Genomic DNA, 26,563 nt, shown 5'->3' on the forward strand with positions numbered 1-26,563 from the left:
GAGCCATCAAATCTTAGGCCTTCATGCCTTGCACACCAGTGTAATTAAATGTTTAATGAAATAAATACAGAAACATAAAATAACATAAATAATGTTAATTTGTGATTTTCAAAGTCAATAATAGGCATGGAGTAAGGGGTCTTTAATGTACCTGAGTTTGATACTATTGCTTTAGAGCAGTGGGTCTGTTGCTTAAAACATACAAAAGTAAAATATAGATTTGGCTGTCAATAGACCCCCTTAATAGTGACAAAGAAGAGAAATGCAAGACATATATGGTTAAAAAAAAAAAGAAGAGAAAATGATATTATTGTCATGATTTTTGTGAAGTAAATCACTCTTGTATTACTACATTTTAAAAATGGTGGTGGTCCTTTCCTTTATCCTGAAGCTCTTCTTTCTCTAGACACAATTGAAATTAGAGAAGCAATATATGTCCTTTGATCCTTGTTTATCATTGATGTTTTCTAATGTTTTTCTCTCTATATATTATCTGTGTGAGTATGTATTTTATATTTACATATAAATTATAGAGAGAAACAGACAGATAAATGAGAAAGAGAGATAAAGGGAAGAGAGAGAGAGAAATAGAGAGAGAGAGCGAGAGAGAGAGAACTTTCTTGGGTAGAAATTTATTTTGATTTTCATAATTGCAAAAACTTTTCTTTTAAAATGTTTTACCAATATATACAAATTGTGACTTGTATCTTTAATTTGATCTTTTGTCATTTTCAGTTTGCGGTCATTAGATTTGAGCAGCAATGAAATTCACAACCTACCTGGGCCTGTACACTGGAAATCATTAAACTTAAGGGAACTTTTGTTTAATCATAATCAGATCAGCATTTTGGACTTAAGTGAAAAAGCATGTGCATGGTCACGGATGGAGAAACTACACTTATCCCATAATAAATTAAAGGAGGTAAAAGATCATTTTATGACAAAAAATTATTGTTATTTTAAAGCTATGGTGCCATAATTTGCATTGTAATCACTCATCATTTTCACATTTGCTTTTTGTACTTTGCCTTCTTGGGAAAGATACTAGAGTGGTTTATCATTTCCTTCAATTCATTTTATAGATGAGAAAATTGAAGCAAACAGGGATTAAGTGACAAATAGGTTCACATATCTAGTAAGTATTTGAGGCCATATTTGAATTCAGCTCTCTTTGATTCTAAGCCCAATTGCTCTATCCACTGTACCATTTAGCTGCCCTTTCAAGTGTTGCTTTTTGTTAGTAATGTGAATAGTGTTTTAGCAGATTGTGCTGTGCTTTTCCTACTGTAGAATTACATAATCTAAGAGGTGATAGAAAATTCATAGACCATCTAATCCAATTCATACTCGGAACAGAAAACTCCCTCAAAAACATGATAAGAGATGTTATCTAGCCTATTGAGTTAAGATTTCCATGAGGAAAAATGTACCACTTTCTAAGGCCCCTCATTCTATTTTTGGAGACCTCATTTCTTATATCTAACCTAAATTTAATTTTATACAATTTCCACTCATTGTTCTTCTGGTTCAAACATAACAAAGCTAATCTTCTTTCCTTCAGAAGCTCTTCATATATTCAAAAACTGTTGCTTAACGTCCCCTATAGTTTATTTTTACAGACATTAAAGTTCCAAGTTCTTTCTATCAATCCTTTTATAACATTTTCAAATCTTATTATGTTAATGGCCAACTTTTCTGTGCCCTCTTTAAAATATTTAGTCCAGAACTGAATGCAGTATTCTAGATATGGTCTGATTGGGAAAGAGTAAAATGAAACTGTTGGGAATACATGCCTGTTTTAATATAATATAGGATATCATTAGCTTTTCTTGGCTGCCACTGAGCTTGCTGTCCACTATGACCTCAGATTTTTTTTGCATGAAATCTTGATTAGCCATGCCCCTCTCATTTTGTCTTTGCATAATATATCCTATATTCAATCTACTTTACCACTGTTTCTCATAAAATGGAGTACCCAGAAACAGTTAGTGGTGTAGTAGATAGAAATCTGTACCTGAATTCAAGAAGGCTTAAATTCAAATGTTGTCTCAGACACTTTTAAGCAAGTTACTTACTTTCTTCTAGACTCCATTTCCTCAACTGTAAAATGGGAATAATAGTAATATCTTCTTACAAGTACAAAAGAGATAACAGTTGTAAAAAGCATTTAATACAGTGTCCAGCACATAGTAGACACTACATCAATACTTATTCCCTTCTCATTTCTTAACTAGAATAAAATACAATTCCCCAGGTATCATCTGAAGTACAGAGTACACTATAACTAGTATCTTGTTCCTTTTGGACACTGGTGCCAAAGAGAACACACAGATACTGGTTATTGGATGTCCTTTTCTTCCCTTCATAGTATACATAAGATATTTTTCTTTAGCATGATACAACTTCTTTGCTAGACTTTTTTGAATAACTATAATCTATGTCCAGTAACTCCTGATTCAGGTATTGTTGCCAGGTGTTGCTGTTTCAGGCGCATGATGCTCAACAAGTGATTGGAAAATGACAAGTTCAATGTTCTTCTGATTCTTTGAAGCTTGAGAGGAACTTGCAATAGCCAACTGTGGTGGTAGGATGGGAATATAGTATGTGGAAAGAAAAGTCAAGGCCACAGTGTTCCTTTTTTCTCCAAAGTGATTAATCAGAGTGAAACAATCTCTCTTCTTGTTCAGCATCCATTTTCAAATCTGCAAGATATATGAATACCCATTACTGTTAACTAGCTTAATTTTTACAGCTATATAAAGTATAGTTTTCTATATATTCTTTATATAGAGAGTGTAAAACTTTATAGGTTTACTTGGATCTTGATAGGTTGACTCAGATATTTTAGGTACTTCATAATGATATAAAATGCAATTTTACTTAATCTCATTTTTTCAGGTATTATATAGATTTTACATGTATTTGTCTTATAAACTGTTGTTTTGCTGATATTAATCATTGTAATTTCTTTGTTGTTTATTTCTTTGGGGGGTTTTTAAGGTAAATTATTATGTCAAAAACAGGAGTAATTCTGTCCCTTGATTCATGTTTTTAACTTTAGTTTTGTTCTTTATTTCTTACTGCTTTAGATAGTATTTCTAGAACTGTGTCATATATAGTAATTACAGGGAAATACATTGTTTGTTCTGGAAAAACTTCTAGCATTTCTTCATTATGAAAAATACCACCACTTTATTTTAAATATTTTTTGTGTGATTTTTTAAAAGTCACTTAAACTCTTAAGTCCTCCAGAGACATTTTCTAGGATTAAACAACTAAATCATAAACTATCTGTAATCTGTTTTAATGCAGAGTTCCTACACTGGGAGTTCCTTATATTAAAAGAAATCCAGATCTCACACTTAAGGATTATATCCTTATAATGTTTTTAACTTGAGAGGATGAGAAACTTAATAGAAGACTCAAGTGTATTAAATGTTGCTATTAGATAGTGTTGTACTCAAGAAAATAATGCAAGAAAATGAAATGAAAACACAGGTCATAGTATTTAGATTACATAGCAAGATGAACTTTCTCCTATCTAAGGTTATGAGAAAATGAAAAATGTCATCAAAGAAGGATAATTTCAATAGAAAATATTATTAAAAATCAAAAGACAATATGATTCATAATAAATAACTTTTATAATTAAAAAATTGAAAAATATTTGGAAAATTTTAGAGTGTGTTGATAATTCATTCTCCTGTAATGACAAGTGGTATAGATTAGTTAACTTTGAAGGCTCATCCACTTTCCTTAATTCTTTATGTCATACAGTTCTGTTTCATTCTTAATGAAATGTCTTTTTAAAAAAGATTTTATACAATTGTTTTTTTTTAATTTCACTAAGATTCCTCCTGAAATCGGTTTTCTTGAAAATTTAACATCTCTTGATGTGAGTTACAATTTGGAGCTGAGATCCTTTCCTAATGAAATGGGGAAATTAACTAAAATCTGGGACCTTCCTTTGGATGAATTGCATCTTAATATTGATTTTAAGCATATAGGTTGCAAGACTAAGGACATCATAAGGTTAGATATTTTATTTTCAATTGTTTTATCTCTAATTTCATATTCCCTCAGCCTGTGATTTTGCTGTATATTTGACTTATGACATAGAATGCATGTGAGAACCACCATAGAGTTATGCTATTTGATTTACTTAATTGGTTTGCAAACAGGGGTTTCCAAAAATTTACTAATTTACTCCTAGCCACTATTGCCTCTAATTCAGATAGTTGTTACCATGTAGTGCCTGGTTAAATTGATGTGGAACCAACTTGACATTTGTGAGGTATGAGGAAGGTAGTACATAACACTTTTTTACTGCATTATGCTTTTCCTAAAAAATGAAGTCTTTATTAAGCTAACAAAAATTAATATGGTAACTAATTACTGTAACCAATTTAAAGACAAAAAAAATCACATTGTTACAGTGTGGTACATTTATTCACTGTAATTCATTTAGTCAAAGTGTACTTTTTAGAGTGCCTCTAGTGTTCAAATTCCATGCTTAATTAATCAGTTCACTGATTAATAATCAGTAACTCTACTTCTCCTGGGGAATTGAATGAATGACTAATCTTAACACTGATTCTTAGAAGCCTTCCATCTTCTTTCCGAAGGACTCTTTAGAAGAATTGTCTTATAAAAAATTTAAACTTCTATAAATGTATTAAGTTTTAAAATAGAACATTATAACAGTTTCCTATATAGTCTATAATTGAATAACTGGTGTGTGTCTTCTTATTCCCATGCTAAACTGATATTAATAGGATGCCTTATATCTTTATCACTGAACCTGATAGTTAAGATTCTTTTTGCTTGGATAAAAATGTCTGTAATTCCATTAAGAGTCATCAAAAATTCAAGAAAAACAGTGTTGTCTTTTGGTCTGACTTATTTTTATTTAGAAATTTGCCAAGAAATATCCATCATAGTCCAATTCCAACCTAGTAACAACTAAAAATTTAAAGAGCTTTAAATATTTCAATTTGGAAAAGAATAGAAAGTATCTCATATAAAAAGTACTGTTATATTAAAGGGGTTTCAATCTACTTAATTAAGTCATTTCATATTTCTATTTATGTAGTCTATAAACATTTTGACCTTATTATGAATTATATTAACATGAAAAAATAATTGAAATAAATTTTGAAATCCTTTTCTTAAAAAGATTGACACTGGTTTTACTGTAAATCATTATTATTTCATTAAAATAAACTTATAGCCATGTGGATATAAGACTTGATCTTTCTGTTGAATTCTAGAATTCTATCAATAACTGCCTGCTATATTTCAATGCCAAGGTGTTCCTTAGGTATCTCAAACACAACAAGTCTAAGACATAACTAATTCTTATTTCCCCTAAATCCACTTGGCTTCCTAATTTTCCTGGGTTTGTGTGTGTGTGTGTGTGTGTGTGTGTGTGTGTGTGCCATCATTTTAATCACTTGGGTTTATAACCTCAGTTATCCTTGATTCTTCACTTCTCACCTCTCATATTTAATTAGTTGCCTGATCGTATTGATTCCATTCCCAAAATATCTCCCTCTTAACCTTACAACAATCATTTCTCACCTTTCCAAAGGACTCCTTTCTTTCACATTCTTCATCATGTTCTGATCATGTTATTCTCCTTTTCAAGTAACTTCAGTTACTCCCATTTACCTCTAGGTTAAAATACAAACTCCAATTAACATACATCTTTAAAAAATAAATATTAATTCTATAACATAGAATTATATATATTGTAATTGGAGTGTCCCTTCCTGCAATGTTTTCTTTGCTCATCTCAAAGCTTGAAATCCTTAGGTTCTTTGAAAGTTCAAATCAAAGGCCGTTTTCTACAAGAATTTTTTTTTAATGTAATGAATTTTTCTGTATAAAAGAGGCAATGAGGTATAGTGAATAAAGAGTTGGCTTCAAAATCAGATCTGTCTGGATTCAGCTTCTATCCTGACACAGTGTGGCTGTGTGACCCTAGGCAAGTCACTAACCTCTCAGTGTTCTTAGACTATCGTTTGCAAAGAAGGTGCTAAGCTGCATTCTTTTTTTTTTTTTTTTTTTTTTTTTATTTAATAGCCTTTTATTTACAGGATATATGCATGGGTAACTTTACAGCATTAACAATTGCCAAACCTCTTGTTCCAATTTTTCACCTCTTACCCCCCACCCCCTCCCCTAGATGGCAGGATGACCAGTAGATGTTAAATATATTAAAATATAAATTAGATACACAATAAGTATACATGACCAAAACGTTATTTTGCTGTACAAAAAGAATCAGACTCTGAAATATTGTACAATTAGCTTGTGAAGGAAATCAAAAATGCAGGTGTGCATAAATATAGGGATTGGGAATTCAATGTAATGGTTTTTAGTCATCTCCCAGAGTTCTTTCGCTGGGTGTAGCTGGTTCAGTTCATTACTGCTCCATTGGAAATGATTTGGTTTGCTGAGGATGGCCTGGTCCATCAGAACTGGTCATCATCTAGTATTGTTGTTGAAGTATATAATGATCTCCTGGTCCTGCTCATTTCACTCAGCTAAGCTGCATTCTTGAGGGAGTTCTTTTACCTGGAAGTTCCCTGTATAAATGAAATTACAGCTTCAGTCCCAAATCTTTTTAATCTGTGTACATGACCTTTCCCCAGGTGGTATGTTAAGTCCTTGTTCTTTTAATTCTAGCCTAAGGGCATAGCAGGCATGTGGGATTCAGCATTCTTTTAATTTTCTTGGAAGTAAATATATTAAAGTGTCTTCCTTAGTGATAATGTAAATACAAATTTGTATTTCTTGAATTTATTACTTTAGCAATATTAAAATAGTTCTTCTAAAATCATACTTTTATGCCTTATTTTTACGTGTGTGTGTTTGTGTGTGTGTGTGTGTGTGTGTGTGTAAAACTGAATTCTTGAAAGCTGGTTTAAAAGAATACAAACTGTATTAGGTTTCATCAGATTGGGAAGTCTTTGAATGTAGATTCTTTTTTATCTTCTATGGACCAATCTCATTAAAGACTCTTCTGAACTCCACTTTTATTTCGCAACTAACTATTAAAGATCTGCACTCAATATATTCAAAACATAGCCCTGTTATCTTTCTCCCAAACCCTGTCTTCTTGCAAATTTCCCTGTTACTGTTAAAGACACATTAGTCTCCTAATCCAAATCTCACAAATTCATATGAATGGAATCCAAGTGAGAAGTCTAGTCTTCACTTCCCCCCTTTGTTATAAGAGGCTTCCATTTCTACCTTTGGAACATCTTACATTATATTCTCCTGTTCTATCCTTTTACACAATTGCTACCCTCGTACATCACTTGTAGTAGTCTGATGCTTGGTCTCTCTACCTCAAATCTCTTCCTTCTCCTGTTCATCCTATTCTTAGCCATTAAAGTGATCTTCTAGTGCAGCACTGATCATGATAAATCCCTACTGAATAAATTCCAGTAACTCTCTGTTACCTCTAGAATCAAATATAAATTTTCTCTAATCTGGTCCCTAATATCTAGCATCACTTATTTTCTTGCAAATCCTCAAACAAGATATTCTGTCACTTAACTATGTCTTTTCACCAGACTTGGAACATTCTTGTTCCTCTTTCACCCTCTTTCTCTAGCTTCCTTAAAGACTCAGCTTGAAGAACTCCTTTTTTTAAAAAAAAAAATGCCTTTTCTGTTTTTCTTCTTTTCTCTCCTCCCCCATCTCCTCCCCTCATGCTTTCAATTCTGAGATTACTTCTATTTACATTCTATATTTTGCAGTTACATAGTTTGTTTGCTGTTTCCTCCATTAAAATGTAAAGTCTTTGTGAACAAAGTACCATGTTTTTCTTTTCTTTGCCTCAGTGCAGTGCCTGACACTTAGTAAATGCTTAATAAATACTTGTAGCTAAGAACACCTTCCAAAATGTATAATAGTTAGTTTTAGCACTGGTGAAGAGAATAAATACGCCATTAAAAATTTGTATCTTTCATAGTATCGAAATTATCATTTTCTTAAAACAAATATAGGAGTATTCTCTGAAATGCAGACTATGCTAAATATTATTTTCAGATTATTTAGAAGTTGAATTATGACAAAAATGCCTATAATTATTCATTGTAATGACAGTGCTATATTAGTGTATTACTTTAATAGTTTCTTTGAAATGACAGGTTTCTTCAACAGAGATTAAAGAAGGCAGTGCCATACAATCGAATGAAACTTATGGTTGTGGGAAATACTGGCAGTGGAAAAACTACATTGTTGCAACAGTTGATGAAGTATAAAAAAACAGATTTGAGCACCCTGAGCACTACAGTAGGCATAGATGTAAAAGACTGGTCTATCCAGCTGAGGAGCAAAGGGAAGAAAGAGCTAATCCTAAATGTCTGGGATTTTGCAGGTATCCATTTCAACAGAATGTTTCATTCAAGTTCAGCATCTACTAATTAATTATATCAACTTTTTGATATTATTCTCAAGTTTTTAACAATGTTTGACATTAGAAAAGAACATTTTTGTTTATACTGGCATGGATTCTCAAAGGTTGAGCCTATAGAATGAAAAGCTGTAGTAGATCCTACCAAACTGGCAAGGTTTGCTTAGTGATAGATTGTATGTCCATCATTTGAGGAGCACTCTAGATTTATTTGGACAGTCTCATCACTATGTTGGCTGCAGTTTTGTTGTTGTTGTTGTTGTTGTTAGCAATTCTCAAAGTTCTGTAAATTGTAGAGTTGCAGTTGTGGAGGCAAATACATGCACCAATGAAATCACAGAAAAAGATTATAGAAATAGAGTTTAGAAAAACATTTATTTTTTCTTAAAATTCATGAAATAAAACTGATGGTTGGGAAGAGGAAGAATCCTAGGACTATTGTCCTTCCTCGACTATACCAGTTGTGCCTTAACCAATAAAGTAGATGTAAGTAGTGAAATGGAAAATAGCTGGCAAAAACTGAGGGTATAAATAGTATCTGGCTTTCTCAGAATCAAATTCACACTCACAATCAACTTTTGGCATACATTTTGGGACTCCTTAATACTACTTTTCTTCTTTTAAAAATTACTCAATTCATTTTCAAGGTCACTTTTGGCCAGTCCCATCTTGCTCTAGTACTTCATCTTGATTTTTCTGGTTTTTGAATCCTATGTCAGTAGAACTATAAGTTTGATAGGATTTGTCAAAATTGGATATATGTCAAATATGAACTGATGATATACTAATATATACATATGCACAGACACACATACATGTATATACTTGTGATCTTAGACAAGTCATTTAACATTTGACTCATGAATCCATGGGTTTTTTTCTTTTTAAAATTTTTAAAGTTAGTTTTTTCCTTCTCTTTTTTAAGATCAAATTTTTTAAAATGGTCACATGGTAGAGTAAAACTGGATTTAGAGAAAGAACACTGGATTTGGAATCTGAGGATATCTTTTGCCATTGATATGAATTTTGGCAATTCATTTAACCTTTTGGAACTTCATTTTTCTTATTTATATAATGAGGGAGTTGGATTGGGTTGTCTAATGAGGGAGTTGGATTGGGTTGTCTTTAAAATTTTCCAATTATTTCTTCTATGATCTCTTAAAGTCTCTAATTAGGTTGTGACATCTCATAAACTATGTCCTATGCTTTCTGTCAAATAGCAAACATTATTATAACAGAAATGCATAGTTGTTTATATTATCATAGGCATGGTAACATATATGACTTTTTCATTTAGGACGAGAAGAGTTCTATAGCACTCATCCTCACTTTATGACACAACGAGCATTATATCTTGCTGTATATGATCTTAGCAAAGGACATGCTGAAGTAGATGCTATGAAGCCATGGCTTTTCAACATAAAGGTAATTAAACAATTTAAAATTTTCAAATAATTTTTCTTAAAATTCCAAAATAATTTGGTCTTAATTCATTTAAAGCAGTTTCTGTTGTCTCTTTATGAATAATTACATTTTAAGAAAAGATTAATATAATAAAACAACATATATGTCATTTACAATGGTAGATTTTCTAAATAATTTAGTACATGATGTCTCTGAACAAGTCATAATCTTTGATCAATGATATAGGTGATTTTAAGGATTCACTGCTAGATTTCAGCTGGAAAATAAAAATGAAATTTATCCCCAGACATCTTCTTAAGAACCCCAGTCTAAAAAATGAATACCAAGTTCTCAATGTTACCTTTTAAATGAATATTCTTTGAGCATAAACTCTTTTAATAACTGTGCAGTACAGTTAACATCTCATTTATTCAGTGGTAGAAGGGATGAATTTTCTAATTGAAGATCACTCCGTTATAAGTAACAATGCTATTTTATATTAACTATTTTTTATAAAAGTGTTCTAAATGTATATGTATATATATATATATATGTAAATATATATATATATTCTTTATATACTTTGTTACATGGTACATATTAAAATAGCTTATTTTCTTGATAGGCCAAATTGTTATTATTCAAATTGGACATTATACTATGTTTGAAAATTATCGTTTTGTGTCTTACATAACAATAAATACATAAGTGCCCAGACTTTGTGATGCCTGATTATGGTTGGTATTTTGAATATTTCTTGGTTTTCGACTATGTTCTTGATAATTGAGGTTGTCAGGTGAATTTTTTCAGGTAAATGAGTGTTATAATCACTTCTTATTTAAACTCAAAAATACAAAATTTCAATTCATAATGGATAATTAAAATTGCCATCTTTCAAAAATCCTGGAAACTGTTAGTAAAGGATTGTGTAGAAATTTGAAAGCTTATCAATTCTTAAAAATCTTGATGATTTCCTATTTGCTCATATTAAAAATATGGACATGTGTGATCCTGGGCAAGTCACTTAACCCCAATTGCCTCAGGAGAGAGAGAGAGAGAGAGAGAGAGAGAGAGAGAAAGAACACACATAACTATAGATTTATAAGAACTGGCCATCAAACTTTTTTTTATTTTTTAAAGTTCTATTCTTACTAATGTGTACTAAATATGATCTAGGTGCAGGGGTCCTCAAACTATGGCCCACGGGCCAGATGCTGCAGCTGAGAATGATTATCCCCCTCACCCAGGGCTATGAAGTTTCTTTATTTAAAGGCCCACAAAACAAAGTTTTTGTTTTTACTATAGTCCGGCTCTCCAGCAGTCTGAGGGACAGTGAACTGGCCCCCTATTTTAAAAGTTTGAGGACCCCTGATCTAAGGTAATGAATATTGAATTTTGAGTTAAGGAACTTGTTTTTGAACCTTACTCAGTTGACTAAGTTGTGAGAAAGTGGCTGACCAGGGGGTACTCTTAATCTTATTGGGGTATCTTTCTTCTCAACATTTTGGCACCCAATATGAGGCCCCCATTTGGCCTCCTAAATTTTATGCTCTCTTTCTTATGGTAAGCTCTTTTCACCTGATCCTGTAGCTGAAGTGATACCCCCAAGCTCTGAGGAAGCTTGCCTTGATTGTCTGAGCTCCACACTCTACAAATTTTCCTTGCTAGGAACGCTGCCTGACTTGGAATCTCTTGCCATTTCTTAGCAAAGTTGTTTCTGGACTAAGGAACTTGCCATCTTTCACTTCTGTGGGGTACCAGTGGAGGCAAGTACTAGAGATCTAGGAATTCTCAAACCTCTGGGTATATTTGGACAGGCACTAGCTAAAGATTTAAGAAATCTGGAACTGCTTATTTGCAGCCTCATTATCTGCAGCCCAACCTGAGAGAGTTCTCTGGCTGCTTCTATTAAAAACCCTTAATCTTCTAGCTCCCAAGACTATCAAACATCTTTGTCTAAGGCCTACATTGCCAGTCACTCCATTAAGTATTTGGGTCATGAATTAGTTCCTTCCTCCCATTCCTTTTCAGAAAAGTGGAAGTGGGTGATTTTGTCACTTTCTGAACCTGCCTCAAAATAAGCTAAACTGACCTCTGCCCCAGTATTAGCCCCACCAGATTTAAACTGGGAAAATCAAGTAGGCTATTCTTTAGTGAGCCTCAGTACCGTGAAGGTCAAGCCACCCCTGGGACTTCTGCCCAGAGGAGGAACTCTCTGTCCTCATAAGAGCTTTAGAATTGGGGAAGGGAATGCAAGTGAACTAATATGTTGACTCCAAATATGCCTTTCATGCTCATGGAACTAGAAAGAAAGGGAATTTTTGACAACCAAATATTTCCCCATTAAGTATGGAGGGGAAATTCTACAATTATTGCAAGGTGTCAGTGGAACTTTAGCCTGCTGTCAAGCAGCATAATAAATAAAATAATAGTAAATAGTAATAAAATAAAAAAAGCCTCTTAACTTGGAGACTGTGTGTGCGAATTCTTTAGCCAAATTCACAACACCAATCAGGTGACCCTAAATTTTTTTAGGTGTCTTTATCCTCAACAGCTTTATATTGTCATCAGACTCTCTTAGACTCAGTTTCTTTCTTTGTAAAATGGAACTTATTATCCTTGTACAGCCTACCTCACAGTATTATTGGAAGGATCAAATAAAATAATAGATTTAAAGTATTTTGTAGACCATAAAGAATTGTAGAAGTACAAACATAATAATTATTATTTCACTAATAGCTAATTCAGTTCTTCATCATGGCATATAGGTGATACCTGGTTTCTTAAGATCTAGGTGACTTTTATGATGCTGTAAAGGTTTCAAGTATTGTCTTAGTAATAAACTTATATATATGGTTGAAGAACTAATCTGTTTGGAGAGTTCTGTTTATCATCAAAAGTTTGATGTCCAGATAATTTTTAAACCATAAATACTAATGAGGATTATCCAATAAAACAGATGAGGAAAAATTATATTTAGCCTGAATATTATCCTGAATAAATAAATTTGATTTCCATCTATTCCCAGTCATTCCCTATGTATAGGCTTAAAAATATTATCAGCTATTTGAAGAAGAAAAGGAATGACAGAAATTATTCTCAAGAGTTGACCAACATTCCTCAGTTTTTGCTAGCAGGATAAGAGTAGCCTTCTAGAAATTACAATTCAGTTCTATAATAGTAAGTCCCTACCTTATGCAAGGCGCTCTACTAAATGCTGAATATCCAAATAGTAGGTAGCATTTATAAAGCCTAGGTAACCCACTTTATCATCACACCAATGTTGGGAAACAGATACTACCCTTTTTATGCTAAAAGTCTTAAAAAGTATAGGCATAGAAAAGTTTATTTTAATACTGTAAAAAATGTCTATCTTAAACTCGAAACAAGCATTGCAAGCATTGGTGATAGACTAGAACATTCTCAGTAGATACAAGAGTGAAATATGAATGTCCACTATTATTTGGTATGGTTCTGAAAAATAAGATAGGAGAAAGGAATTAAAGGTATAAGGGTAGGTGAAGAGAAGAAAAGAACATTAATTAAGATAAAAGCAAAGTTACAGACTACAAATAAACTCTCAAAAATCAACAGCTTTCCATATAATAGTAACAAAAACATTGTCTTTTGGGAATTACAGTTCCTAGAGACTTATTTATCTTGGCCCTAAAAATTTTCTTTCTCTGCTGACAAAAAAAAAAAATTGTCTCCCTGAATGTCTGTGCACAAAGGTAAAAATTAAACAGTCTTTTGTCTTAAAAGTTTGCATTTGCACAGGAGTATCTTCTCCATTTGAATCTATGTTTTTGAATATAAGAATTGTCTCACCTCTTATATTTGTTTGTCCTGTCCCAGGAACAGGATCATTACATAGTAAATGCTTAGAGATATATTAACATTGCATTTGTATAATATTAGATTGCTAATTTTCAATTTAAAATGTATTAAAATCATGACCCCTTCAAGTATTAAAGTGCTGTTTTCATTAGTGGCAGTGCTATAGGAGTAACCCTCAACAGAATTAAAAGAAAATCCTAATTCTAGATTAAACTTTTGCTTTCTTCTATAGGCTCGGGCTTCTTCCTCACCAGTGATTCTAATTGGTACACATTTGGATGTTTCTGATGAAAAACAACGAAAGGCCTCCATAAGCAAAATCACCAGGGAGCTATTAAACAAAAGAGGGTTCCCTGAAATACGTGATTACCATTTTGTGAATGCTACAGAACATGAGGCATTAGTAAAACTTCGGAAAAGTATCATAAAAGAGAGTCTGAACTTCAAGGTATTGTTTAATGATCTTATATTGGAGTTTTATGAGTGCTAACTAGTAATTTTCTTAGTTCATTTTGTTTGATTTCTAGTTAAAACAATGTAGGCATTGTATATAGATAAATGGCATTAAAACCAGGAAGATTTGATTTCAGATCATGTTTTTAACATAAATATATGTGTGACCCTGGGCAAGTTATTTAACTTCTCAGTGTTAGAAGACTATAAACTGCACCTTCATTGGTAGAGAGAATTTCTACAAATGAAAGTTCCATATACTAAGGAAATCACAAAACTGCTCCCTTTCCCTTATATTCAGAAATACTTTGTATTATTAAATTTCTACTCTAAGGCCTCATCATAACGTGGAGGTGTTCCTAGGCTCATTCAACTTCAACTCAATTCAAATGATAATTAATTATGTGCTTCATTAAAGACACTTTGCTGGGTGGAGTCTAATAGCAGAGTCTTGCTGTGTTGGTTCTCTGAGTAATCTCTGAGCAGCAAGCCCATTCTCAGTCCATGTTTATAGCAAAATAGCTAAAAAGGCTGTTGTCTCCCTACTTTTTCCTTTTCCCATGGATGGGAATGGAGAAGCAGCAAAGAACAATCAATTACCTCTGAGAGACTTCACCTTTCTAAAACTATACATAGTCCCAATAGTTCAGGTAGCTGAAATGGCACCAAACTTTAGCTTTCTTCCAATCAACAGCCTCTGATTCTATCTACTGACTTCTTCTCCTGGCATTTGCTTAGCTCCTACTTTTTTTTTTTAATTGCTTCTTTTTATTGTCTTCTATTCCACTGACTTTTTAAACTTCTTCTAATGGATCAAATCAGAGCTTTGTCATAAACTTTAAAAAAAAAAGCAGCTTTGTAATTTATAAAATCAATAACTCTTATTTCATTTTCCCAGTTTTCAAAGTTTCATATTTCCATATCAAATTTATTTAAAAACTGAATGCTACTTTCCCCCCTTAACCCACTAGAAGTCCCACTATTAAACCCAGCCATTCTTCTGGCTTCAGGCATCTCCATCACCTGGGCACACCACAGCCTAATAGAAGGTGACCGCAAACAAATAATCCAATCCTTAACAACTACCATTGCTTTAGGCTTATATTTCACAATTCTCCAAGCTACAGAATACTATGAAGCCCCCTTTACTATCTCTGATGGCATTTACGGGTCAACATTCTTTGTAGCAACTGGCTTTCATGGTTTACACGTAATTATTGGCTCCTTGTTCTTAATCGTTTGCCTCCTTTGACAACTTTTCTACCATTTCACATCTACACACCACTTCGGATTTGAAGCTGCAGTCTGATATTGATACTTCGTAGATGTCGTATGACTATTTCTATATGTCTCCATCTACTGATGAGGCTCCTATTTTTCTAGTATAATTAGTACTACTGATTTCCAATCATTAAGTTCTGGGTAAAACCAGAGAAAAATAATTAACCTAATGTTAACTCTCCTAATCATCTCTGCTCTGGCAACCATTGTAGTCCTTATTGCTTTCTGACTACCACAACTATATTTAACTGAAAGTTAAAGCTTTTTACTCTCCCAAAAGGGGGAGATTTTTGGTATTTTTTTAATGTCCTTATTCCCAAAATTTCGGTCCCATACTGGAAATAAGCTTGTACAATTCTCTTTAATTCAACTGATAATTAACTACATCCATCATTAAAGTCTCTTTGCTAGGGTGTAATGATTTTTTTTAAAGTCTTAGTTTTCTAAGAACTTATATTTTGATAGAGAAAATAGTATATTGATATAAATGGGCCAGATGTTACTTTGCATAGTCTTGAACTTGAAGTTAAGTAGAGTTAAGTTTACAGAAATTTGAGACCCTGGATAGTGCTATTTCTCTTAGCATCACTTTTTTCCTCTACAAAATGAGAATAACAATAACAGCACCTACTTTTCATATTTGTGAATATTAAATGAGATAATACATGTAAGGCAAACCTTTTAATGTTTAAATGTTAGCTGTAATAAAAATATAAATTAGTATGTAATTTATTAGTATATATACTATATAAATTAGTATATAATATAAACATATATTATATACTTATTGTATGTATAATAAGTATATTAGTATATAATAAGGTTAGAGGTAAGTTGCAAAATAGTACTAGAAGTTCAAAGAGTGAGGTTCCTCTGATGTTCCTTTCCTTCCTCCTCATTTGTTTATCTTATCATATACCTTATTTTTAAGAAGTAGCAAATTCTGCCACAGTCTTCATCCTTTTACACTAGTCTATTCTTCCTCTTGCCTTCCTTTATCTTTCTCATGTTAAAACCTCAGAATGGAACCAATCTATCCACACCCATATCTTCTGTTTTTCCTATTTGATTCTTCTTGCTTGTATGTTATGTAATGTATGTTAAAATGCTGACATTTTCTATTTGTAGATTTAAGGTCTATTATATGTTACTTATTGTTTTTTATTGAATTTATTGAAGATTATTTGGTCTGCTGCAAACTTAAGGCTTTTGCTAGACTAAGTATGTGGCAGCTGGGCAGCAACAGATAGCTTTAAATTTATCTTTTAATGAATTATGAGCTCTACTGGAGTAAATAGCTAAGACATTTTTAAAAATCGGGCATCCTATAACTTTTACATTCAAATGAATATTGACACTTTCAAAGCAGTAACCTTAGAGGCAAAAGATGTTTGATATCATTTTTGTCATCTTCAGATCCTGATCTAAGAAATGATCAAGAGAGAATGTGAAAAGTTACAGTTGAAGTGAATAATATTTTTGTTCACGGGAGCAAGGAATAAACATGGGGAAAATACTGAGTTCTTTTTAAGTCAACTATGAAATAATAGTTAGAATTATTGTAACTATCATTTCATAATGTCTCAAATGCCATATTTCAAGTTTCCAACAGAACTTCAAGAGTAGTATTTGTTATTTAATGTTGATGGAACCACTTCTGGACCCAGAAGGGCTAGTGTAATGCAAACCCACCTTCTCCACTAAGGGATCCCTCTGCTATGTATCTGGATATTCTACTTTGATTAGATATAGTCTTAGGGGAGCCTAGTCTCATGATAAATTTATTTAAAGGTTATATTATGATTGAAGTCTTATGGGGAGTAAGGGAGTTGGAAAAGTACTCATTCCATAAAAATGTGGCAAGTACATATATTTCTACACTCAATAGAAATCTTAAGGGGCAGCTAGATGGGGCAATGGATAGAGCAGTAATCCTGGAATCAGGAGGACCTGAGTTCAAATTTACTCTCAGGCACTCAGTGCTTACTAGCTATATGACCCCAGTTGCTTCGCTAACAATCTTAAACATAAAGACTCAAAGCAAATATTAATAGAATAAGTTAAGATAGACTTTAATAACAATTAAATATTGTTATAATTTCCTGGAAGACTGATACCTAAACATCAGAAAATAAAGCATTAATTTTGCTTAAAATTTTATTTAGATTGCTAATTAAGCATTTTATATTTCACTTTCACTATACATTACTCAGGCGATTTCTACTACATGTTTGATGGTAAAATGATTAGTCTCAGGCCAACATTTACTAGTAGTCATCCTTTCAGCTCCAAATCAATGAAACCCAGAACCTCTGGACCTCTTAAATTCAAATAGTCGTCTCCAGTCTTTTATACATCTCCCTCAATATAAATACTTACTCATTAAAATCAGAAAAGAATAAATAAATGAAAGGCAGAAAAGGAAGCCTAGAGCCTAAGGAAATATGCCTACTTGAGCTTTCCTCTTAGTGGCCACACGAGTGCGCCATGATGTTGATAGAGAAAAGCCAGCTCTTCTCCCCTAGTCACTGGAAGTCTTCCTGGAAAGCTAAAGGAAGAAGGACCAGAGGGGTAACTGCCTCTCTTCTTTTAACTATTTAATTCAGTAACTGTCCTCCTGTCATTAATACCAAGGAGAGGAGGAGCATCATATCACTTTTTGCCTTGCCAAAAAACAACTGGTTCACCACCTGGCTAGAAATAGTCCCTGAAGCTTCTACATAGGACTAAGAAAAGAACTCTGAGTATACTGCATCAGATGGACCTTGTCACACTTGTCCTACTTAAACTTCCAGATCACATTTTCAATCTCCATAAGTATGTAAGCACAAATTTGAAGTTGAGTCATTGCCAGTTTAAACTTGCATAAAATTTGTTTAAAATAAATTCCATTACCAGAGAAATAGAGTTTGCCCTCTAGTGGTCTCAAGAATCATTTGTTTAAATTGTAATGAGCTGAATAATCAGTGAACTAAATAAAAAAGGCCTTGAAAGTATTTTATATAGAAAATGTCCTCTGTAAGTCATTCTGATTTTCTTCCTTTCATTTTCTGTGAAAGTACAAGTTATTACCTTCATTCTATTTGTAAAGGTCTATTAATATCTCCTTGAAGTTAATGGATTCTCTTTGCTCATTTTTATGTAATTATTATTGGTTTTTAGAAAATCTTTCATCAGCCTAGCATGAGATTGCTGGGGCAGGGGGAGGGGGGAGAGGAATTAGAAAAGAAAAAAATTGAAAACGCTATTTATGGTAATACAATTTACCACTGAAGTAAGCAATTTATATAATCAGATCCAATTAGGGATAAGGGTGAAAGAATGCAAAAGTCAATTATCTGGCCACTGGACCCAGATGGCTCTGGAGGAGAAAATTTAAGTCCATAAGACTTGAGATACATCTTTCCTAAACATAAAATTCCACAATGATGACTTTGTCACATATGCAAATAGATTACTCAAAGCTTACCCTCTTAAGAAAGAGGGGAACATGTTCTCCAACAGGCCTCACAAAAGCTCAATTATTAAAAAATTAAAGATGAGACAGACAAATATCTAGAATTGAAAGTATTGACCAAAAAAGAGACAGCTGGGTACCAAAACTCATATCAAAAGAATATCTGTATAGACATGCTACAACATGGTAATCATAAATCATTTTGTGAGTTCTTCATCCTGCTCAAAATGTGGCCTGCCTTGAGGGAAACTGAAGAGATTAGATTAATTTTCTGGATGCAAATGCTTCTAGAGGAACTCCCTGAGAAACTGGACCAACTATACTTCTTCCTGACCAAAGCTGAAGATGCTGAGCTCACAGGTTGCTACAAAGAAATGTACAATAATATACTTGCTTTGGCCCATTACTTAGACAACCCAGATGACAAGTGGTTGAGGAATTACTTTTATGAACGATGTTTTAAATTGCTCAACTGATCAAAGTTAGTGATATAAGAAAGCTAACAGAAGCCTTTGCAAACATGGGTCTTCTCCATGAGGAAAAGGGTCAGTTTGAAGAAACTGCTGACGAAATGACAAAGGGATGGCTATGGCCATTTTCTCAAATGGCCTGTGAAAATCTCTGGAGGATTTGCACATTACTAGTAGAAAAAATGCTGAATGACAAACAGTACAAACGGGCTATCAGAACTCTACTGAAAACCTGAGAAAAAGCCAAAAAAAAAAAAAAAAGAAGTGACAGAAAGATGGAAAGAGAAGTTGCCTTTGTTTTAGGTTTAGCGTATCATTCAACTGGAGAATTCAAATTGGCAAAATTAGCTTTTGAAGTTTTCTCAGATATCTCCATTGCTCTAGATTATTCTATTAACTTAAGCAATAATGAAAGTCTTGATAAGGAAAAACAATAGAGTCTCTTGCTTACTTGGAAAAAGTTGTAGAGATTGAAAAAAAAACAGCCAAAAAATAAGACTGGTAGAACCCTGTACAATGTTTGGGGACATTTATAGTGTAAAAGGATTCTTTAAGCAAACTTTTGATAACCCCACTAAGTTCGTGGGTATCCTATTGATGAATAAGACCAAAGTCCACTGTGAAACTGCCAAGCTCACCAGATGGTGACAGCAATCTGCTGATTTCAACAACCTTAATCACTTTCTGGCACAGAAAGAGAACTAAAGCAACATTTTCCCTGAAGCCACTATTAAGAAGTCTAGTATCTTCAAAAACAGGAGGCTTTCCAGATAATTGACCTGGAGTCAGACATTAACAGCTATTGGAAGGATGAGAAGTGTGATTATTAAAGAAGCTTGAACAGCTAAAAATCAAGAGGATATAAAATCAGATTAAATTAGGTATATCCTGGCACAATAAAACTCACTGTGATTATGTATTTATACAGTTATTCAAATCACAGGACTCACCAATGTAGTGGTCTATTAAAATCCATAAAAATAAAATACTCCCCAAAAGATTAAAAAAAAGTATCACTTAGCAAGAAAATGAATGACTTGCATTAAAATTATCATTTTTTCCTTCTGTCTCAAGAATAGTGATGCTAGAAATTAAAAGTTTAGCTAACTGTTTCAAGTACATCCATTTAAGGTTTCTTCTAAGCTATGAACAACAACAAAAAAATTAGTACTTGGTAAAATTCCAGAGATGCTCTTCTATAAATAAGGAATCTTTTTGCAAAAAGGTACCACTAAGTTCTTCAGGGCTGTTGCAAATAATTCATTGCTTAGAAAACCCATTGTCTGTTGTTTTAGCTAACAATATGTAATCTCCTCTGCCCAGATCAACAGTAATTGAGTGCAATCAGGACCTATAGAAACCTAGAATCTAGAGATCCTTAGAAAAATCTTGGGCCCTTCTCCCTTGAAAAGTCCAGAAGATTTGGTTGAAGTGAATTGAAGAAGCCCCCGATACATTTTTAAAGTACATCGATTTTTTTTTTACACCATTTATAGGATGATGGCTGTTAGAGAACTCTGTGAATATATAAATCTATTATAGTATAATAAAGAATTTTTGCCACTTTTAAAAAAAGACTTTTTTAAGAAAGGATGCAAAAATCAATGGTAAGAAATTATCTGTTGGAGGAAAATGAAAAAATATGTGAAATTGAAAGACCAAAGGCTTTGTCTCAACAAGAAGAAATACTCTGGGTGATTGAGGTGAAAATGACAGGCTTCATAGCAAGGTAAAGCATCTTACACATTAAGTAGGGGAAAAAGAAACACCTCAGTGTGAAGAAAAGGAAATCTCAGGCTCAGGCTGACAGTTGATTTAGAAGAAGGAAAAAAAATTTCTCTCAGCTGCCTTAAGTGCAGGAAATCATCTGAAGGACTCAAGTAAAACAGCTTCTAGTGGAAAGAAAATTAAGCAAATTCATCTCTCCCACAAGAGGAGTCCTCCTCAGATTTATCTGAGGATTAAAGAAAAGGCTTTTGGTTTCTTTCTCTCTTCTTTCAAATGAAAGGGCTTCAACTAAGGCTGATCACCATATAGAAATTCAGCATCTACTTTTGAGAAAAAAAATGCTAAAAAAATGCCTATGTGGAAAGGAAAGGACCCCAACTTGACTTGATTTTCACAATAGAAGAAACATTCTGAGGCTTCTTCAACAAAAAGAAAATGAAAAAGAACTCTGTGATATTATGGATGACTAAGGCACAAATCTAGAAGAGGAAAATAATTCAAAAATAGCTGTTTTCAAAATATTAGGGAAAGAATCAACTTGCCCACAAAACAATTAAAATAATTTGGTTTTTGTTTTTTGCTGAGGCATTTGGGGGTAAGTGACTTGCCCAGGGTCACACAGCTAGGAATTGTTAAATGTCTGGGGCCAGATTTGAGCTCAGGTCCTCTTGACTTCAAGGCTGGTGCTCTATCCACTGTCCCAATTAGCTATCCCTAGCATTAAACAAATGTTAACACTTTTTTAAAAATTCAGATTAAAAATGAAATGAGAACTATAGAGAAGAAAATTAGAATGAGGATCAACAACTTAATATGAAGTATAAAAATGGATCAAATAAAATAGTCTAAAAAGTTGGATTTAAACCAGGAATACAGAGTTGGTTTAATATTAGGAAAATTCAGTAATATTAATAAAAAATCAACAAAAGCCATATGTTTGTCAAAAGCATTTTCACCATTTATTGATACAAAGTACTACCCCTATTTCTGTTAAAAAGCATTGGAAAAATCAGGACTAGATGAACAAAAATAAATTAGGATCCTTTCAAATAAATCAGGGGTGTATTAAACATAATTACCATTATCTCTTCTATTTGACATAGCACTAGAAAGGCTGCCTATAGGAATAAGATAATGAAAAAAAATTGAGGGAATAACCATCAGTGAAGAAAACAATTAACACTTTTTTCACATAATCTGATGATATACTTTAAAAATGCTAAAGTGTCAACTAAAAATAAATTGAATTGATAATGTTACAAACTTCCAGAATATAAAATTAATCTACCTAATCATTAGCATTTTTATATAACCCAATAAAACCTAGTAAGAAGAGAAAAGGGAAATCTACTGAAATTTACTATGTGTAAAATCTTTAATAATTTATACGCAGATACCAAAGATATAAGATCTATTGGATAAATACTCCCCACAAACAACAGTTTACAAAAATACAGAGTTAATTGGAAAAACATTAACTTCTAACATAATAAATGAGCCAATATAATAAAAATAACAATCCTGTCTAAATAAACCTTATTCCATTTTGAAAGTTCTAGTGATATAAAGAATTAGAAAAAAAATAAAAAATTCATATGAGTGATAAAAATCATCAACAATTGCAAGAGAAATTATGAAAAAAAAAAGATAATGAAAGGGAACTTCCCTGTGTCATGTATTAAATTGCTATATACTACAAAGTAGTTATTATTAAAACAATTTGGTGCTGCTTAAAATTGAGAAATAGATTAGTGGAACATATTAGGTAAGCAACATATCAAGATAAATTTGTATGTTTTAGTGTAGTATAGTACTTTAGTAACTGAAAGACCTGACTACTAAAGACTCAACATTTGACAAAAACTCCTGGAAAACATTGAACAGAAATATAGGAGAAATTTAGATTTAGACTAATTAGACCAATTAAATTTAGACCAATAGCACATACTCTATATATCTTATAAACTAAAAATGGATATATAATTTAGGTTGATATAATATAGCATGTAATAGCCGAGTAAGAGAAATAATCTGTTCTTTGCATAGGAAAAATAAAACCAGACAAAAGAAGCATTCATCTGTAGGCAAAGTGTTGCCAGGTTCTGTGTTCTGCTTCTTCAGTGTTATCTCTACCAAATTTCCACCTTTACCCCTGTCATTTTAGAAACATTTAGAAAGAAATGTCTCAACTTGTCCTTTCTGTTGTCACTCTGTTACTATTGCTGTCTATTTCTATTTATTCCTTCGTTTCTGTGTTTGGGGGTTTTAAAAAGCAAATCATTGCTTCAAGTCTAATTTTCTTTTAAAAATTGTTTCATACTCTAATTATTTAATGTCCATCTTCTTTCCTGTACAATTAAGATTAGATTTACTCAAGTTAGCCTGGGGTGCATCCTAAGTTCCAATTCTCTGAAACACGTTATTCAATTCTCTTCTCCTCTAGAGTGAAAAATGCTTATTCATTCCTACATTTATCATCATTTCTGGTATTTGCACAGATCAGAGACCAACCTGTTGTAGGACAGCTAATTCCAGATTGCTACTTGGAACTCGAGAAGAAAATTTTATTGGAGCGAAAGAATGTCCCCACTGAATTTCCAGTAATCAGTCAGAAACGATTGGTACAGTTAGTAAAAGAAAATCATCTGCAGTTGGATGAGAATGAACTTCCTCATGCAATTCACTTCCTAAATGAATCAGGTATTTTTGAAAATTCTGGTTTTACTTTTTTCCCCAGAGTTTAAAAATAAAAGTTTAATCAAAACATTGAATAATGAAACTTAAATTCTAAATATAAAATAAACTATTTTTGAAAAGATTCACAAGATCATCTTAAAATGGTATACATGTGTGATCTACTGTAGAATCATAATACCAAATCATAGGAAATGAAAAGTTAAGGATTTGTTTTTCTGTTAGTCATTCAATTTTAGAGCAATCACTTGATTTTTTCAGTGAGGAAACTGAAGTAGCCAAATATCAAAATAACTTGCTATAGAATGCTCATAAAAGCAGGATCTAAACCTTGTACATTCAGAATGTCATTATCCAGAATAGAAAAAATTCTTGATCCAACTTTAATGTACTTGAAATTATATCTGAATAAAAATATAAAATGAGGAATTGAGATAGGAGCTGTCAAGTTAGATGCTATTTCCTTGACAAAAATATTTTCATAAAAATTTGAAATAATTATTCCTTTCTCTAAATTATTTAAATATTGGATTATTCGGATATTAAATTTGTAACTTATTTTTGACACAGAATGTGTTTATTTATAACATACATCTAATGGTTGGATGGAAAGAAAAAAACTCAATTTTTCTTTATCTTTAGATATAAGATCTATGTCAAATAAACATTTATATAATGTTATATGGTTTGCAAAGCAATGGCAGTATTTCTGCATTATGGCAGTAGAGAAGCAGTATTTTATAGTGGATATGATAAGGGAACTACCCTTAAAATCAATACAATCAAGATTTATATCCTGTCTCTAAAATATAAACAAATCTCTTAGTGACACAGGAATTTCTCTGAAACTGTGAGTTGCAGAAGAATTGTAGATATGCATTGGCAAAGGGAGTTTCCTTACAATGATCCTGAAGTGCAAATAACAAAAAGACAGAAAAATATTAGGAGTTAGAATTTTCTAATGGTTGAAATTGTGTTACAGGTGTTCTGCTACATTTTCAAGACCCAGCATTGCAGTTAAGTGACTTATATTTTGTGGAACCTAGATGGCTATGCAAAATGATGGCACAGGTTAGTCATTGTACACAATTGTGGAGTGTGGGGGTAATTATTGTCAAATCATGGGCAGAAAATGAAGAATTTAAAGTTGTGAAAATAATCTGTGTCTAAAGTAGAAAGTATGACTTATTCATCTGCAGACATTCATTAAATCCTATTGCCATGTATCTGGCATTCTATTAGGTACTGGGAATATAAAGACAAAAATGAAACAGTTCTTGTCCACAAGGAGCTTATAGTCATTTGGGGGAGGCATTAATAGCAAGAGAGATCAGGAAAGGTTTCATGTAGAAGTGGGGTTTGAGATAAGTTTTGAATAAAATGGAATACTAAGAGGCATTAATAGGGAGGATCTGCTTTCCAGGCCAGCCAAGATGGAGAGCCTACACAAATGCAGGAAATCATAGAGTGCAAAAGTGAGAAAAAGTAAGAATGAAAGCTTAATGGGAACCTTAAGTTTGTAAAGGGGAATAGTATACAATAAGTTTGAAAAATTAAACTGGAGAAAAAAGGGTAAAGGTCTTTAAGTACCCATCGAAAGAGTTTGTGTTTGAGCTTATGAGTAATAGGGAGTTACTGGCATTTACTGAGCACAGTAATAATACAGCTTAAGAATATCACTATGGCAGCTCTATGGGGGCTGGAATGGTGTGTTGGTGGCTTAGTGGAGAGAACTGAAGCATAGAAATAACTTAAAGAAATATTGGAAAAAGGTAGAGTTACATTAAGATGAACATATCATTGGAAAGTTATCTCATAATATATGGTTATCTCAGAATCATGTCATTTAAAATTGGAAGGAACTTTTGAAGTCACATCTTCAACTTCCTCTTTATTTTATATACTAGGGAACAGAGACCCATAGAGGTTAAATGATTGTTGGAGTCACAAAAGCAGTAAATAACAGTGCTGTTATTCACACACAAATCTTTTAGCTCATTTCTAGTGATTTTGTACATTTTTTTTCAGAATTCAAAAATGCTTGTAGCATTTAAAAAATATATCTTTCTCATGTTTTCTTTGTATCTGATCATTTTTGACCTATACTCGAGATGGTTAAGTGGAAGAAAGCAGTTTGACTAATATTTGAACCCAACAAATTGAAGCCCCAAGGCAAGATGACTACCAGAAGATTTAATGCCAATACATTAGAGCATTTTTCTGAGCAGAAACATTCCTAGTTAACTTGGAGGGAAAGTTGAGTCAACACACAGTTGGCAATAATGGAATAGAAATAAAGTAGACAGCTTTCAGAGATTTGGTGTATAAATACTTCATGTACTCATCTGGATTAGAACACTCTCAAACATCAAAACTGATTTGATGAAAGTGATAGGGAAATTTAGAAGCTGATAAATGAAAAACAAGAACTCTAGAGGGTTTACCAGCAGGATGGTTTATTCCTCTAAGAACACAGCATTGAACTCCATCAAAAGAAAAATACAAGGGACGTTTAGAGAGATGCAGGATTCTCAATTTAGTAAGAATAAAAAGAAAGATGAAATTCAATTTTACATGGATAGTAACAATCCAAAGTGGTTTTATGTATCCTGAAGGCTATTTATGGGCCTATTTCTACACCTATGGTATATCACAACTACTCAATGCTGATGGAGCCACATTGATTAGTGATAAGGACATTCAGTACTGAAGCCATTGCCTGCTTACATTTGGTTAAAATCAATCCCTCTCTTGCCAAATTTCCAACGGAAGAAGAGATGTTTGAATGCCATTAAACTCCTCTGCTGTCGC

General features: G+C 32.7%; 1 protein-coding gene across 3 annotated transcripts in view; it reads left to right on the forward strand.

Annotated features, from left to right (window-relative positions):
* Positions 1 to 26,563, forward strand: part of LRRK2 (leucine rich repeat kinase 2) — a 177,373-nt gene that overhangs the window by 103,227 nt on the left and 47,583 nt on the right. For all 3 annotated transcript variants that reach the window (XM_031940539.1, XM_012550850.3, XM_031940540.1), the window contains 7 exons: positions 736 to 922; positions 3,851 to 4,032; positions 8,163 to 8,392; positions 9,726 to 9,853; positions 13,902 to 14,117; positions 23,557 to 23,758; positions 24,735 to 24,823. In XM_031940539.1, the coding sequence (XP_031796399.1) occupies positions 736 to 922; positions 3,851 to 4,032; positions 8,163 to 8,392; positions 9,726 to 9,853; positions 13,902 to 14,117; positions 23,557 to 23,758; positions 24,735 to 24,823 (1,234 nt within the window). The remainder of the gene's footprint in view (positions 1 to 735; positions 923 to 3,850; positions 4,033 to 8,162; positions 8,393 to 9,725; positions 9,854 to 13,901; positions 14,118 to 23,556; positions 23,759 to 24,734; positions 24,824 to 26,563) is intronic.

The sequence above is a fragment of the Sarcophilus harrisii genome, chromosome 5 (assembly GCF_902635505.1).
Source record: "Sarcophilus harrisii chromosome 5, mSarHar1.11, whole genome shotgun sequence".
Lineage (NCBI taxonomy): Eukaryota > Metazoa > Chordata > Mammalia > Dasyuromorphia > Dasyuridae > Sarcophilus > Sarcophilus harrisii.